The 18,245-nt window shown below is 40.3% G+C and overlaps 1 protein-coding gene across 2 annotated transcripts in view; it reads right to left on the reverse strand.

The window, feature by feature from the left end:
* ITGAV (integrin subunit alpha V) overlaps nt 1-16,063 on the reverse strand; it is a 96,670-nt gene extending 80,607 nt beyond the window's left edge. For both annotated transcript variants that reach the window (XM_033230930.1, XM_033230929.1), the window contains exons 1-2: nt 14,561-16,063; nt 2,906-3,036 (exon numbers count right to left, since the gene is read on the reverse strand). In XM_033230930.1, the coding sequence (XP_033086821.1) occupies nt 2,906-3,036; nt 14,561-14,745 (316 nt within the window). In that variant the 5' untranslated portion in view covers nt 14,746-16,063. The remainder of the gene's footprint in view (nt 1-2,905; nt 3,037-14,560) is intronic.
* Between the last annotated feature and the right edge of the window lie 2,182 nt (nt 16,064-18,245).

The following is an 18,245-nucleotide window of genomic DNA, read 5'->3' on the forward strand; positions in this document are numbered from 1 at the left end:
AGTCCTCTGTAAATAGTCAAATTACCCCAATTTAAATGTGCCATCTCGTTGCTGACAGTGCCTTAATTAAAAAATCTAGGACAATAGTCCAGATGGGAGACAATAGTGGCTTGGACCAGGATATTAGCAGTGGACTGATAAGAAACAGTTACATTTTGACCTACTGAAAGATGCAATGTCAAACATGGCTCCAGATTCTGGACTAAACACTGAAAGGATAGAGTGCTATAAACTGAGACTCATTTATTGAAATCACAAATGAATAGAAAATACGTACAAATATACTAAAAGTAGCTCACAAGAAAAGGGATACTGAAGGCTTACCAACAAATATGAAGAAACTCAGTCTTACTATTAATTAAAGAAATGTAAATTACCATAACAGATACTATTTCCTCCTACAAAACTGACAAAGATTCAAAAATACGGTAATAAATGAGGTTGCCATGGGTTTCAAAACATAACTGGAGGGGTGTAAACTTCTGTGAGGGAAAGTTTATAATACCTAACAAAACTTTAAATATATATATCCAAAGATCTCCTTTATCATACAGATATATTCACATATTTGTACAAATACATGTGTATAACATTTTCACTACAGCAGTGTTCATAATAAAAGACTGGAAATAATCGAAGTATCCACTAGTAGAACATATAATTTAAGCAAATAAGGTACACATATACAAGAGAATAGTATCAGTGATTTACAAAATATGAGGTAAATTCATATATCGATAAGGAAAGATCTACAAGAGATTTTTACTGTTAGAACAGTGTGGGGAGGCATTAGATTTTTGAGCTGCCTTTCCTTCAAAGATGCATACATATATAGAAATAAGAAAATTCTAGAAGGATAAATGAAATTGTTAAGAGTGATTGCCTCAGGCTGAGCACAGTAGGCCACACCTGAGGTCTCAGCACTTCAGGAGGCTGAGGGGTGCAGACTGCTTGAGCCCAGATGTTTTGAGACTAGCCTGGGCAATATGGCAAAACCCCATCTCTTTAAAAAAACAATACATAAAAACTAGCCGGGCTGGTGGCACACCTCTGTAGTCCCAACTCCTTGTGGGGCTGAGGTGGGAAGATTACTTGAGCCTGGGAGGCGGAGGCTGCAATGAGCCATGATCACACCACTGCACTCCAGCCCAAGTGACAGAGCGAGACCCTATCTCAAAAACAAAAAACAAAAAAGTGATTGTCTCTGAGAAGACTGATGTGAGTTGTATGTTTCATTGTACACGCTTTAAGACTGTTTAAAATTTGTTTTACCATGTGCATATATTATTTTCAATAAACAAAAAATTATCTGAAGCAATAAATTATCCTGCAATACACAAAAACCTATGGTGTTAAGTATAGAAACATCTGAACAGTTCGACCTATCAAAATCTAAACTGTGGTTTCGTTTTATTAGTTCTCATATTTTGTTAGACAATAAATGCCCTAAAACCATCATATTCTGAGTCACAGGTATTTCTCCATTTATGGTAAAATTGAGCCTTTTTACAAACTCTTGGAGTTTTCCAAGTATTAGCCATATATGGAAAAATACAACAGGGTTTAATGTAGATAATTTCAAATGGAAAAAAAACCCCTAAAAACATGTGCATGTGATCTGGTTCCCATTAACAGCTGGCTTAATGACTAACAATCATTTTGGCACTGATCACAATGTCAAATGGAACAGTCCACATCATGATTCCTGTTTCACTGACATATTTCCCAGCATCAATAAATTTTAGTACTGGCAGGAAATAACAATATGGAAAAAAGGATTACTTTTGTGTAGGTTTATCTTAAAGCACTCTGTCAAAGCCAGCAAATCAGAATCAACAAAAAATTTCGTAAGACTATTATACTAGAAGTATGTCACACTATTTCCTTAACGATTATCTAAGATTTCACAAATATAAATAAATATACCAATATAAATGTGTACAGAATTCTGCATATTTTATTTCACTGGTAAAAATGTAAAACTTATTTCTCATCTTTTGCATGCTATTTTTCTCCTTGCTACCACAATCCTGACACTGAAATTTGTCCCTAAGATAAAATTCTCCTGTTATCAGAACCATAATATATAATTTTCCCAACAAAGTCTTGGTAAGTGTTGTTTACATCACCTAAGTCTACTTGAATGCAAAAGATTCCTCAACTGCTTTTTTTTTTTTTTTCTTGAGATGGAGTCTCCCTCTGTCATCCAGGCTAGAGTGCAGTGGCGTGATCTCAGCTCATCGCAACTTCCACCTCCCAGGTTCAAGAGATTGTCTTACCTCAGCCTCCTGAGTAGCTGGGATTACAGACGTGCACCACACTCAGCTAATTTTTGTATTTTTAGTAGAGACAAGGTTTCAACATGTTCCTGAGGCTGGTCTGGAACTCCTGACCTTGTGATCCCCCCGCCTCAGCCTCCCAAAGTGCTGGGATTACAGGCATGAGCCACCACGCCTGGCCTCCTCAACTGCTTTGTATAGCACAGCCCAAGGCTTGGATATATTCATGATCTGATATTTGGTCTTCTACAATAATCAGTGAATCATGCTTCACTTTGGTTGACAGAGAAGCAGCAAAAAAGTCTTTCTGTGCCTATGAGCTCCTGATTCTCAGAAAAAGTAAAAAAAAATCTTAATAGATTCATCCCAAATTTCTGTGGGTTGACACTATCAGTTTATGGCAGAAGACATCTGAACCAAAGGAAATACAACGTAATTTTAATACTTTCATCTATCAAAAAAATTGTAGGAAAAAATCATGTAATAAATCGTTTGTCTTTCCATAATTTTCCCTGTGGGTCTGAGGTGCATATATATATTATTGTATTAAATGGCTACATTTAAACCAATTGCTAAAAAACAATCAAATGAAATCAATGAAAAGAAAATTGTGCATCAATATTTACCTGTTGCATCAAATTCAATTGGCTGGCACCGGCGGGTAGAAGACCAGTCACATTTGAGGACTTGCCCTCCTTCCACAATCCCAGGCTGGGTCGTGTTTGCTTTGGGAGCTCCCACGAGAAGAAACATCCGGCTAAAATACAAAAGGGGTAGACAAAAGTTTAAATGAAATAAAGCGTAAGCAATATCTTCTGATTTATGAGGAGCAACCATTCTCTTATCAACAAATATTTTTTAAAACCATTTACTATTCACTGAGAGCATAATCTCCATTATTCATTTGGTACTCTCTTGCATGCATACATAATTTGATATCGTTTATTTTCCTGATAACTTTATAAGGCAAGTTCAGGGTTACATTCATTTAGGAATTTTTGCAGGTCAATCATACACTTTAAATATGTACAGTTTATTGTATGTCAAATATCTCAGTAAAGCTGTTAAAAATGCATGCTCCCTACAGGCAGGAAAGTTTTGTTTTGGTGTTCTGGTGTGTGCTTGTGTGTGTGTGTGTGTGTGCACGCGCACGCGTGTGAGAATTGCTATGCATTTTCTATATCCTGAATGTTGAGCAAAAAATATAAATACATTCTAAATAAATTATTCCAAAGTATAGTTATAAATATTATTTTTCCATTTAGAAAAAATTATCTTGAATTAAAAATATTGCTGTATATTTTTATTTTATTCTACTTTTTCTTTTTCAAGAGACAAGGTCTTGCTCTGTCACCTAGGCTGGAGTGCAATGGCACAATCATAACTCAGCTCAACTCCAACCTCCAACTCCTGGTTCAAGCAATCCTCCTGCCTCAGCCTCCTGAGTAGGTAGAACTACAGGCATATGCCACCATGCTCAGCTAATTTTTTAAAAAATTTTTTGTAGGGGTGGGGGTCTCACTTCATGGACTAGGCTTAATTTTTGTAATAGCTAACTAATAAAAACAATTTCTTATCATAAGATTAATCAAATCAATTCTTGGTCAAAGATTAGGACCACTATTCAATTTCTTTTTCATTAAGGTAAAATAAACCAAAGACACAATAATTAGGAGTGAAATTTTTAATTCTAAAGAGATCTTTTCTTTTGTTATTTTCTATTCCTTCATAAAAGACATGCACTGAGTGTTTCTTCTACATAAAGCAAGGTCCCTAGCACTAGAGATACCAGATGAATAAAACTACCTTGGTTCCTGGTTTTTTTTTTTTCTTTTAATTTTTTTGTTTGTTTGTTTGTTTGAGACAGTCTTGCTCTTGTGACCCACGCTAGAATGCAATGGCATGATCTTGGCTCACTGTATCCTCTGCCTCCCTGGTTCAAGTGATTCTCCTGCCTCAGTCTCCTGAGTAGCTGGGATTACAGGCACCCACCACCACGCCTGCCTAATTTTTATATTTTTAGTAGAGACAGGGTTTCACCATATTGTGGTCAGGCTGGTCTTGAACTCCTGACCTCCGCCTGCCTTGGCCTCCCAAAGTGCTGGGATTACAGGCGTGAGCCACTGTGCGCAGCTGGTTCCTGCTCTTAATGGAGGAATTTAGCTTAAATTCTCTTAGAGGCAAAGGCAAGAAACTGCCAACAAACAAATCACTATTACAAGTCCTACCACGTAAGCAAAAAATTAGCTGAGAGAGATTTTTGGCAATAGGGAGGGGGGATCTTCTTTAGACAGAGCAGTTATCTCCAAGGATGAGAAGGGAAAGATTTCCTCTAGGTAAAGGGAAGTCTCTCTAAGGAAATTGTCTTTAAAGAATGGGGAAGAAAGTCCTCTTTTAGATAAAGTAGACTGAGAAGTTATTTCTAAGGAACTCACCACAACATTAAGATGCACAGGATCAGAAGGAGGGTGCCTAGGAGCATTTGTGTATTGAGGATGGAGGGGCGTGGGGAGTGGGGATGAGGGAAGTAGAATGAAAAGATGGAGGGAATACGCAACGCAGAAGGAGAAAGACCCGGGCAAGAAAGAACTTTCAGGCGCTATGAAGAAAGGTATAGCTGAAGGAGAGGGCAAGCCAGGAGTGGCACAAGATAAGGTCATGGAACCTGGCAATAGCTAAGTCAAACAGGGCCTTTTGGCCATGGTTAAACTTTGTTTAATCCCAAGGTTCATTTGAAGACACCAAGTTTTTTAAGGAGAAGAATGAAATCATCTACTAAAGAAAACTAAATTTTATGCCTTATGGGGAAAGCATTAAGGGAGAGGGAGAAAAAAATGGAACAAGGAAAGCAAAGGGCTGACCACAACTCAGGGAGCAGGTAAGCATGATCTGCAGTAGGAGGGTGGGTGGAGAGATAGATGACAGATGGAAAAAAACATCTGGAGTAGAACAGCAATAGCTGGAGGCCTGAATATGAGAGAAAAGACATTTAAGAATGCCACCTAGGTTTCTTTCTTGAGTGCATTGATGGGAGAAAAGCCTAGAGAGCAAAGAAGCAGAAGGCAGATTAAGTACTTACAGGAGTTCAAGACTAGCCTAGGCAACACAGTAAGATCCTCATCTCTACAAAGAATAAAATAATTCACTGGGTGTGGTGGCATGTGCCTGTGGTCCCAACTTTGGGGGTGGAGCTGGGTGCTGAGACAGGAGGATGGCTTGAGTCCCCGACATTGAGGCTGCAGTGAGCTGTGATTACAAGTGCTAGAAAGTAAGCAAACAGCCTGGGTGAAACAGCGAGTCCCTGTCTCAAGAAATAAGATAAAATAAGTATTTACAGAAAAACCATGAATTCTATTATCAATATGTTTGTTTGAGATATCTGTGAGTTATCCAATTGTAGTCTGAAGCCCTGTCTGAGAGACAGTATGCTATATCAGAACACAGATGGGGGAATTCTGTCAGGTAAAACAGGATACAGGTAGACAAAAACAGTCCTAAAATGCTATCACCATAACAATTTTATTTCATTAAATACTAAGTCACTTAAATTATCCTGGCAAAGGAAACATTTACAATTGCTTTTCACCTTTTTGTGAAATTAGAAGAAATGCACATCTTAAATATGGAACACATTCATTTGAACTCTTAAAATCAATGTCTTATTCTGGGTAGTAGCTGACAAATCTCATCTACACTAGACAAAAGCTGGCTGTACGAATTGCAGGGTTACGAATAATCCCATTTTCTGACACTTATCTTAAAAATCCACAAATTCAAAATAAAGATGTAACTCCCAACCAAACCACGCCCTGTTTAATAGAGCTTCATGCAGTCATATTTGGCATCAGTAAAAGACGAATGTTGGCTCTCTCCTATCACAGCAAAATGATTCTGGGTAGAAAATGAACTTAGTTTTCATTCAGCAAAAATCTTTTATAAGAAAAAAAGAGGTTGGGCACAGTGGCTCACGCCTGTAATCCCAACACTTTGGGCGGCTGAGGCAGGCGGATCACTTGAGGTCAGGAGTTCGAGACCAACATGGCAAAACCCCATCTCTACTAAAAATTTAAAAAAATTAGCCAGGCGTGGTGGCATGAGCCTGTAATCCCAGCTACTAAGGAGGCTGAGGCAGGAATTGCTTGAACCCAGGAGGTGGAGGTTGCAGTGAGCCAAGGTGGCACTACTGCAGTCCAGCAGCCTGGGCAACAGAGGAAAACTGTCTCAAAAAAAAAAAAAAAAAAAAAAGGCTACAAGTAAGAGAGTCCCCACCTCCCATAACTAAGAGAGCAGCTCGTCATCAAAACCCCATTGGTTCTTTATCTAGAGCAGAGCTGGTTAACACAGTGAAACTTTGTGTGTGTGTGTGTGTGTGTGTAAACTATAATATGTAAATTTATTACATACACAATTTTTTAACAGGTCTAAAATTTGACCCCAAAATCACACGACTACCCCTTTTCATTTTGAGTGCATACTAGAGCAAAAGAACAGTTCAGGTAAGTTTGCTTTTCAGGGTTGAATAGTGCTTGCTTGGGTCATTGCCACAGTAGTCCTAAAGAGAGTAATATAAGCACAGGTATGTACACGTTCTCAAGTGTTGTGGATAATACCAGGTTCTAGGTCAGGATAGGAAAATTGGTTCTCAGGCTTTGCCTGGAAACCTACAAGCAAAAATCACTTCTGGATTGTCTTCAAATAGTACCTTACAGCAGTGGTTCCCAACCTTTTCTTCCCCAGACATAGAGGGGGATGCTTTCAGGATAAAACTGTCCAACTCAGATCATCAGGCATTAGATTCTCATAAGAAGCATGTAACCTAGATCCCTTGCATGCACACTTCACAACAGGGTTCACACAATAGTGTTTCTCCTATGAGAATCTAATGCCACCGCTGATCTGACAGGAGGCAGAGCTCAGGTGGTAATGCTCACTTTCCTGCTGCTTGCTTCCTGCTGTGCAGCATGGTCCCTAAGAGGCTGTGGGCCAGTACTCGTCCATGGCCCGAGGGCTGGGGATCCCTGTCTTACAATATCTTTTATAATTTTTTGGTCAAAACTATTCTGCCTATCTTATGATAAATTGCTTATTTGAATGCAGGGTACTCTAATTCATCTTTTAAGCCTGCCACATAAGAACTCAAGAAAAGTTTAAATAGACAGTGGTGTAGCAAAGTCAATTCAATAGCTATGTCTCAATCTTAAAGTAGCCATATATAAATAAGTCATTTCCACTATGTCTGAACTTCTCAAAAATGCAGAAAGCATCCTCTATTAAACATCCAATTATTTAAATTACTCTTAAAACAATTTCCTTATGTAACATCTCTACTTAATTTTGGGTTTCAGATACTTTCTTTAGTTGGCACTGTAAGACAGAGAGAGCTAGAAAGTTATTAGGAGAAGGCCTTCAACAAAGACAGAGAAAAAGAGCCCAGTAGGAGAGTTCTCTGAATGAAAACAGCACTCTATTGGCAGCACACAGCTTGAGTTCCTTGGATAAGACCAGGAACAAGCCTGTTGCTTTTCATCAGGCTATTTGCACATTTTAGGCATGAAATGATGGTACTCAGGTGTACAAATATGGATGTTCATTAAGTTTTCCTAAGCATACCTTCATGTGCAGACTTGCACATTGGTGAAATGCCACAGAAATGGCAGAATAATATAAAAGGAATGTGTCAATATTTACATGCCAAATTTGTGAGGGAAAAAAGCAGAGGAATGAAGTTTTTCATACAAAATGCCATCTCGATATGAAACTTATCATTAAGATATTTAAGTGTTTTAAAGAGAACAATGAAGAGACGGAGAAAGCAAAATTATCTTAGACATATGTTAAAGTCTTACGAGGAAGTTGCATAGTGAAAAACAAATATTTGCATAGAAAACTGGATACAAGGTGATAAAAGATGCTATATAAAAAAACTAAGGAATAAAAAGCAACACAGGCCAAGCGCGGCAGCTCACACCTGTAATCCTAGTACTTTGGGAGGCCCCGTCAGGCGGATCACTTGAGGTCAGGAGTTCAAAACCAGCCTGGCCAACATGGTGAAACTCCATCTCTACCAAAAATACAAAAATTAGCCAGAAATTGCTTAAATCCGGGAGGCAGAGGTTGCAGCAAGCCAAGATCGTGCCACTGCACTCCAGCCTGGCAACAGAGCGAGACTCCATCTCAAAAAAAAAAAAGGAACACACACTACAAAAAACAAAGTTAATAAAATACTCTATAAAAATAATTGTTACTTGAATTTCATCTAAGAATGACTAATGAATGTGTACAACAGCTTAATTAGGGTAAGAAAACTGACAGACCAGGAAAAAAAAAAAGTTTGTGATCTAAGCAACACTATCTAATGGAAACAGTTTGGAATTAAAATTTACAGACACTGCAAATCAACTGAAGGAGTAACTTTGAATCTCTGTTCCCTTTTTTACTGAATGGAGACAATGCCCACTATAATTACTTTAAAAAGAAATTTTCTGAGGGTGATAATAAATGCAAACTTAGAAAATCTGAAATACCAGGAAAATACAAGAGGATGGTATTTAATTATCACCTTGGTCCTGAAAACAATTGATGCCATTAATAAGTTATTCCCTAAAAGAGTAGAAAATGTAAAACTTAAATTCTGTCTTTAAAAGGGCTTTTCTTTCCTCAATTTTTTCAAAGGGCCATTAATGGTCCAGTGATTAACTCAAAGGAAGAAGAAAAAGAGAAAGAAAGGTAGAAAAATTGGCTTAAACATTTCTTATCAATAGTGGAGAGGTGGGGAGAATACACAGGGTGAGGCAAGGTTGACAAGAGTTTTCACTGATGAGCAGTGTAAATCTGAAGCTGAGTGACTTAATTTCCTATGCCTGCAACTCTCTCCTGATAGACTCCATTTCCCTCCAAAAAGTGTGTCCAAGAACATCATCAGAATCCTCATCCTCTACATTGTTTTTAATGACTGGAAACATTGCCATTAAATAACTCTCTGGGACTTCAAAATTAAGGTTTACATCCACGCCAAGAAGTGCTAAAATATAAAGGATTGAGTTTGGGAGAGGGGACAGAAAGATGGATGGAAAGGAGGAAAAGAGATAGAGGAAAAGAAAAAGAAAGGAAGGACAAAAGACAGAAAAAGAGAAAAGAGAGAGAGATAGGGAGGGAGAGGTATCAGAGGAGGAAATGAGCGGGAGACAGACAAGAGGCTCAGAGGAACCAATCAGGAGGATGCCTTTGGATGCACTCCCTATCCAAAGTGTACTTGAAGGGCAGTTGATTCAGGGAATGTGACCTTGACAACCAAGGAGGGGCAACCTGCCAAACAATGACAAGTCCATTTTTCAAACCCTCCAAATAAACTAACTTGTTTGTCTGCTTTCAGCACTGACCTAAGATAAAGCATGTTTAATATATTTAGCTGACTCTGAGTTGATCAATGAGTCTTCACCAAAAGGAACTTCTGAAAAACTATCATACATGTATATAGAAATAAATGTGTATGAAATAGTACTGTACGTTATTTCAAAGCTACAATTCCAGTTTCAGATTTACTTTTCATTTTTTAAAAAATGCTTTTTTGAATCAAAAGAAAAACAAAAATGCCAGTTAACAACCACATGATGTAAAACAGAAGCAGTAACTACAATTTCCATATATTTTCCCTTGTCTTATGCTCTATAAAACATTGTTATGTCCTTAATCAGAAGTAATCAATACAGGAATTGCTTCCTAAAGAATAAAATTATAGTCTAATTTTGTGTCCCCTAATATACATTTATATTATTTATGATGAGAAAAATCAACCAATCTAGTCAGAGCTACTCTGAAGTTTATAAAAAATGAGCTGGCATCATTTTGTAAAGTGTTGTGAAAACAGTTAAAATGGTAAGAGTAGAAATGGTACATGAAGTTTTAATAATACACACAGGTTGGGACAGATTGCAAGTGACCTTAATCCATGTTAAGCAGTTTGGACTTTCTTGCTGGCAACGGAAGCTTTATTATGAAAATTTTTGCAACGGAATATCAGGATGAAAAAGGATGTTACAGAAAGATAAAACAAATAGAAACAGATAAGATGTTCTGCAGGTTTAAGAGCCAAATGATGGGCAGAGGGATTGGGGAGGACCTGAGTGCCATGGACTACACTTGTCATAACTATACTGAAATAAGGAGTAGAAGGAAGAATTTCTAGGAGCTTCTGCCTGCTGACTAATCACTGACTGATATTAAGGTGGTGAAGTAGGAGAGACACAGAAATAGAACATGAGAGGGAGGAATATGAAATTATTTCCAAGGTTACAGAGAAAATGATGCCACCATTAATAGAAACAGAGGTGCAACTGACATCTCTTGGTGAAGAGTTCCTTTTTAGTTAAATTGAGTTAAGACAGGCTAGTCAATGAGAAATGATTTATAGGCCAGGCCACTGGAATATCAAGTCAGAGATCTACTTTTAGATTTAAGATACAGCCAGGGCAGGAGTTTTACTTAAAAGGCTTTCAGATATTGAAAACATGAAGTCAGGACTGAGAACCATTGAAGGACCTTCTGCTTGTAAGACACACACATCTACACATTGTCAACTGTAAGATAAGGCTCCATTAGTGTTTAATGGGGGAAAAGGCAAGAATCCAGTGTTATTCATCATAGCATTATTTTAAAATAAAGAAATACATAAAATGAGAACTGTATGACATATATTTAAAGAATTTTAAAATTGTTCAGTTATTTTCTTTAAAAATTCAATATCTGAATTTTAAAAAGTGGGATTTGAATTTTACACCCTGTCTTCAGATCCCTCCCTTTCTTACCCTCTACTCACACCAACCTACTCAAATAACTAGACTGAAAACTCTTCTGCCTCCGTTTCCTCCTGATCTGTAAGAATGAGTATATCTGCTTCCCCTTACTTCCCCGCTGGTGGTGTGGGCTACAGAATGAAATGAGATATAAGTGCTTAGCAAATTATAAAATACGTTTACCAAAATAAGATGTCATCATTATGATTAAACCTAGGATGTAATTTTTAATTTTTCCAATTAGTCACCACAAGAAAAGTATGACTTTAATTATTGGCCTGCATATAGTCTTTAAATTTTAGTTTTACAATACAGCATAAATGCTTACAGGGGAAAAAAAACAGAATGCACATGCTTTATTTTTCATAATTTTGAAAATCACTATTTTTGGGAATTTTTATTTCAAACATGACTCATTTCTGGAGTGACTTTTTGAGGGGCCGCCTTAACATTTTGCTTAGTACTTTATCTGTCCTTCCCTTTAATAAATACTCATTAATTTTCACAACAAAACTATGCAGATAATCCAATAATAATTTTCTATCAAGAGAAAAATTAGGCAGAAAATAATTCTACAGCTTCCCCAAGGTATGTGGACACCAAAACTGGAAAAAGCAACAGGAGTGGACGTCATAACCACTGTTCCTCATGAATCCTTCTCCCCTCAGAAGAAAGGCACTCTTGAATTGACAAATACTTTTTCATTATGTGGCTTTTCTTCTTTTAAAAGTTGATGGTAATACCAAATAACAATAAATGCAACTGGTAATATTGGAAATGGCATCCCATGTACCTTGGATTCCAACGCTTGCTAAATTTAAAATGCCCTTTTAGAAAATTCAGCATAAGGCCGGGCACGGTGGCTCAAGCCTGTAATCCCAGCACTTTGGGAGGCCGAGACGGGTGGATCGCGAGGTCAGGAGATCGAGACCATCCTGGCTAACACGGCGAAACCCCGTCTCTACTAAAATATACAAAAAAAAAACTAGCCGGGCGAGTTGGCGGGCGCCTGTAGTCCCAGCTACTTGGGAGGCTGAGGCAGGAGAATGGCTTAAACCCGGGAGGCGGAGCTTGCAGTGAGCTGAGATCCGGCCACTGCACTCCAGCCTGGGTGACAGAGCGAGACTCCGTCTCAAAAAAAAAAAAAAAGAAAATTCAGCATAATTTTACATGAATTTTTGTTAAATCTGAAAAGCTCAGGGAGTAAAAACCTCTGTTCATACACATTTCATTTAAAAAGAAAGAAAAAAAAAACTCAAGGTTGGTTTCCATTTTTTAAGTTACCTATACCTAAAGCCTCTCTAGTCTATCAGTAACAAAGTTGCTGATGAATATTTCAAAATATTATATGAAACCAAACCCAAGTTCAATTTCTCCTTATCATTAAAGGTCTATGAGTGAAGTCATGTAAACCTGTGAGGTCATAACATAGTCATTGATTATAATGAGCGGCCAAAGATTAGTCACCCTGGCTTGTCATCAGCAGTAGTAAATATCATGAATAGTTCAACATTACTGCATTTTCCAAAGGAAAAAAAAACAACACTTGAAGTTTATCAGCCTCTCATTTATCTTATACTAAACTTAGAGCATTGCTGAAGAATTAACAGTAACATTTGTAAAACACTGCCATTAACTTTAAAGTTTTTCGTTGTTGTTTTGTTTTTGTTTTTTATTTTGTTTTTGTTTCTCAGACAGTCTCTCTCTGCCGCCGAGGCCGGAGTGTAGTGGCACAATCTCCATTCACTGCAACCTCCACTTTCCAAGCAATCCTCTCATCTCAGCCTCCCACAGAGCTGGGATTCCAGGTGTGCACCACCACGTCTGGTTAATTTTTGTATTAAGTATTTAAATGTGAATTTTTGACCGAAGACATATATTTTCAAAATCATTAGAATTTCTGTACAAATTAAATCTAAAATTGAACCCTTGGGAGCAACTAAAATGTTCCGTCTCATAAAGGCATACACTTGAAAGTATCTGAAAACAAAAATGTTTAAAGATAATGTTTGGTATTCACCTCTGTGGTTAAAAATAATAAATAAAAAGATAACGCTGACTAAAATGACTAAATGGAATGTGAAATTGGTAAATGTTGCCTAAATAATGATTTTTATCATGTTGGAAAATCTGTGCACCAGGTCTCACAGAAAGCACTGTAACTGCTAACAACAAATAAAACTAAGCTTGCTACATAAAATAATGTCTCCGCTAACAAAGTTTCCACTAACTGCATCCAATCTGTATTGCTGCGAAGGTTGTTACCAAAATGAATGATACTCAGTAACATTCAGAAAAACACTAAGACTAAATTCTGCTGAATATTCTAAACCAGTCATAGAAAAACGTTAAGACCACCCTCAAATTAGGCATGTATGTAGTGGAAGATGGTCCTATCCACGTACTAACTGTCAAAATTATCCTCCACTTCACCCCGAAGGGACATCTTATACAGAAAATATGCTAACAAAAATATGTTGTTACAATGTCTAAGCGTTTAGAAGGCACCCTAAGAACAGTTTCTCTCTTGAAAACAAGATTTAAACATCATTAAAAAAGAAAAAAGAAAAAAAAAAACAGTGAACACTCATTAAAACAGTACTCCTAACGCTACCATGGGGGTGGGGTGGTGAGAATGATGTCAGCATTCAGTAAAGTCGGAGACGATTTCTAACACGATAATGACAATAACTGTTACAAATCCTGACGGCCCTTTCAACGTGGAACGCTGGCAACTTGAAAACATAACTGAATTATGAAATACTGCAATATTCAAATGACCTGCAGTGAGTGAAAACTCAGCAAACACCCTTGTTCCTTCTGAACAATGACCTAAATAGTGAATCACTATAAAAAGAACAGATGACACATTCAATTCATCTGTTCAACCTCAAATGTGCAAATGTCTGACAGTCCCAGAGATAAGACACAATGAATTCAATAGGACAGTATGGTCATTTTAAGTTATCAGAATGTCTGCAAAAGGAGTGAGGAGAAACAGAATCAGACAGAGGCGGAAAGAGTGGGGGAGGGCTTGTTTAGGGAGACTGAAAAGGACGGGCGTTAAGCCTGTAAAGCAGAAAAAGGCTACCAAGAAGCCTAACTGGTACAAGATAAAAAGAAGTTCGGGGATGATATTGACCAAATCCTCGACGTTGGCACAGGAGGTGGGGAGTCCGGCAAGACCAGCCTTTGTTGATTTCCCACTTATCCCGATTTTTAAGCACAGGTCTGCTTCAAAACTCTCCCGCTGCCCCTAACCAATTTTAAGAGGTGAGGAGCGGGATGTAACTGGATGATGGGTACCAAGGGGAGTTCATTTCCCCAAATATTTCCTCCACCCAGGACATAAACCACTCTGAGGGGCAGGATGGGTGAGACAGACAGACGCCGGGATCTCTCGGAAATCAATCCCAGTGGAGAAACGGGCTGGGTGGGTGCGCGCGGTGGGGGAGGGGGCCGGCTCCGGTTCCAAGTGCAGCCACTTACGAAGACGCGCTGGGCACGAAGAAATCCACCGCGAAGCCGAAGTAACTTCCCTCGGGGCCAGAGTACTCGGCAGGACTGTCCACGTCTAGATTGAAGGCGCGGCACAGAGGTAGCAGGAGTCCCGAGAGAAGAAGCGGGAGGCCGCGGGGACCGAGGCGCAGCCGTCGCCGCGGCGGAGAAGCCATCGTCGAAGTGCGCGCGGGACGCCGAGCCGGGAGCGGTGGCCACCTCCCCCCGCCCCACCGAGGCGCCCAGTGCCAGCGGCCCGCCGCCTGCGCGCGCCCAAACTTGCTGGCCGCTCTCGGCTAGCCCGGGACAGCTCCGGGGCAGGCAGGAGGGCTGAGCTTCGGAGCGACCGCCAGGGACGAGGGGCGCAGAGCGCGCGGGGCGGGGACAGCAGCGCAGACGGCCCCTGGCTTCCCTCGGGCTCCGCCGCTTCTGAGGCTGGGGACTGCCGGGGTGAGCGCCGCACCTCGGGCCTGAGAGCCGCGGCGGCACTGGGAGGAGACCTGGGAGGAGGAGGAGCCGGCCCGAGAGGCTGTGCTGCGAAGCTGGAGGAGGAAGTGGGGGAGGAGAGGCGCCCTTCCACAGGGGAGAGCTTAGCGCACTTCCGTGAGTGCAGTCGCCGCCTGTCCCGAGACCCGGGAGTCTGTGTCGGGGTCCCCAGCTCCTGAGCCTGGGTCAGCGGCAGCGCTCCTGGACGAAGGCCTCAGGCTGAGCACTGGAGGAGGCGTAGGGGCGGGGGCGGGGAGACACGGTCCAGCGTCCCAATCCACCCGCGTCCACGGGAGAAGCAAGGGCAGCCCACGTTCCCTTGTCCCGTGTGACTTTTGTTTAAAAACGAGGAAAGCTTTTTATCAGCTTCTCGTGTTTCTGCTACTTAGTCTGGCAGGCTCTCACGAACGAAACTCTGTAATTAATGGTCGTTAATTACACTCCATCCCACAAACACCGAACTTAATTACAGATTTCCAGAAAGCCAGCATAGCCTCTTGCAAGTGAGGTGTGTAAAGCTTAACTTAGTAGTCAAAGAAAGGATTGTCAGGGCAAAGAATTGGCAGTGATCGTTTTAAATCAAGTCAGAATAATCGAAGCCTTATTCCCAGTTTGTTAGCTGCCGTTGTATGATTTAGAAAAACTGATTTGTTGATTTAGGATGTTTGGATACACATAATTTCAGAGCTGGAAAAGGACTGCACACCGGTGAAATAAGGCCCCTCGTGCTTGTTTGCCACTGCTGTGTTCCATCAAGCCTTGACCAAACTGTACTGAGAGAGGGCCTTGAGGATAGGAGCCTTAACCTTTTTCTTAGTATTCCTATTTTCTAGCACCTTGCCAAGCAGATAGTAATGGATCAATAAAGTGTCGAATCAGTGAATAAATAGCAGACGAAATCAGCAAAGTGCCCAGAGAAGTGACTCTTACATATTTCAAGTGTTTCATGTGCTACAGAATCTGTTGAACAAGATAAAGTTTAAGTGCATTGTGTAGACTTTAACTACTTACAAGTAAGTACTGGAACAGTAATTTCTGTTTTCCCAAAGTAACTATTAAAACTCAATCACAATATACATTAACTATCAAGTAATCCTGCAAAAGGATATGTATATAAATGGAAGTGAAATGCCTAATTTGAATTTATAATATTTATTGGACCAGGTCCAGGTGCTCATGCGGTAATCTCAGCACTTTGGGAAACTGAGGCAGGAGGATTGTTTGAGACCAGGAGTTCCAGGGGAACATAGGGAGACCTCATTTCTACAAAAATTTAAAAATTAGCTGGGAGTGTGGTGCATGCCTGTAGTCCTAGCTATGCGGGGGGTAAGGCAGGTAGATAGATCGCTTAGGCCCAGGAGTTCCAGGTTACAATGAGTCATGAGCCTGCCACTGTACTCCAGCCTGAGTGACAGAACAAGACCTGTGTTAAAAAAAAAAAAAAAAAAAAAAACAGCCAGGCGTGGTGGCTCATGCCTAACACTTTGGAAGGCTGAGGCAGGCGAATTGCCTGAGCTCAGGAGTTCGAGACCAGCCTGGGCAACACGGTGAAACCCCATCTCTACTAAAATACAAAAAATTAGCTGAGGGTGGCAGCATGTGCCTGCAGTCCCAGCTACTCAGGAGACTGAGGCAGGAGAATTGCTTGAACCCAGGAGGTGGAGGTTGCAGTGAGCTGAGATGGTGCCACTGCACTCCAGCCTAGGCCACAGAGTGAGATTCCGTCTCAAAAAAAAAATTGTATTAAATATTTCCATTTTTTAATTTGACTAAAAGATATACAGCAAAACCTTTGGCATGTTTTACAAGGCATACTCTAGCATCTGCCTAAATTGCTGACTGAGAGAGGAAATCCGACACAAATCCTTACACATAAATGCAAATATGTGTAAGGCGAGCTTATTTCTTGCCTTCTTTCCTAATACACCAAAGAGGCTACGGATATGTATGCATAAACCCAAAGGGTCTTTTATGTCTTAAAAACATGAGAACCAGTCTACCTGGAAATCCATCCAGGTGAGGAAAACAGAAGAGTTTAAACACTGGCTAGATCCAGTTAGTCTCCCGCTCCTCAACTTCTGATTCTAGGACAGGGGTCCAACAGACCAAGGTGGAGTGAAGAAATGTGAGAGGACCAGGGAAAGGAAGAAGTCAACGAAATGACAACACATGTACACCCACCAAAACTTGAGAGAACAACACACCCCCAATAGGTCTACAAATTACTGAAAGCACTTATTCTTGAGCCATTCTTTATGAGTTTATTTTGAATGAGCAGTCTTGCAAATCAAGGATTTGTCTTTTTTAAAAAAGCAAACAGGCCATGGACTATAGCTCATGCCTGTAATCCCAGCATTTTGGGAGGCCGAGGGAGGTGGATCACCTGAGGTCAGGAGTTCAAGACCAGCCTGGCCAACACAGTGAAACCCCATCTCTACTAAAAATACAAAAATTAGCCAGGCATGGTGGCTCACTCACACCTGTAATCCCAGCACTTTGGGAGGCGGAAGTGGGTGGATCACGAGGTCAGGGGTTCAAGACCAGCCTGGCCAAGATGGTGAAACCCTATCTCTACTAAAAATACAAAAATTAGCTGGGTACAGTGGCAGCCACCTGTAATGGCAGCTACTCAGGAGGCTGAGGCAGGAGAGTCACTTGAACCTGGGGAGTGGAGGTTACAGTGAGCCAAGATTGCACCACTGCACTTTAGCCTGGATGACAGAATGAGACTCTGTCTCAAAAAAAAAAAAAACCAGGTGGGCTGGTGTGCACCTGTAATCTCAACTACTCAGGAGACTGAGGCAGGAGAATTGCTTGAACCCAGGAGGTGGAGGCTGCAGTGAGCTGAGATATTGTGGTAATGTGGGCCACTGCACTCCAGCCTGGGTGACAGAGCGAGACTTTGTCTAACAACAAAAAAAAGGAAACATACATTTCAATTAGGAAACTATGAAGCAGACTAACCCAGTGGCTTTAGAAACTTGGGGTTATAAATGCAGGCATGTCTTTGTGTTACCATACGTGAGCAGCCACTCACACAGTGCCTTGCAAATTGTATTATAGAACATGTCAATTCAGCTAATGCTGATTCAAAATCCACATTCCACCTGGTGCTATGTGCATGGGAGAGAGAAAAGAATGTTTTAGTCTATGAAAGAATGGTGATGCACCTCCCCCACCCCATGACACT

The sequence above is a fragment of the Trachypithecus francoisi genome, unplaced genomic scaffold, assembly GCF_009764315.1.
Source record: "Trachypithecus francoisi isolate TF-2019V2 unplaced genomic scaffold, Tfra_2.0 Lachesis_group13, whole genome shotgun sequence".
Lineage (NCBI taxonomy): Eukaryota > Metazoa > Chordata > Mammalia > Primates > Cercopithecidae > Trachypithecus > Trachypithecus francoisi.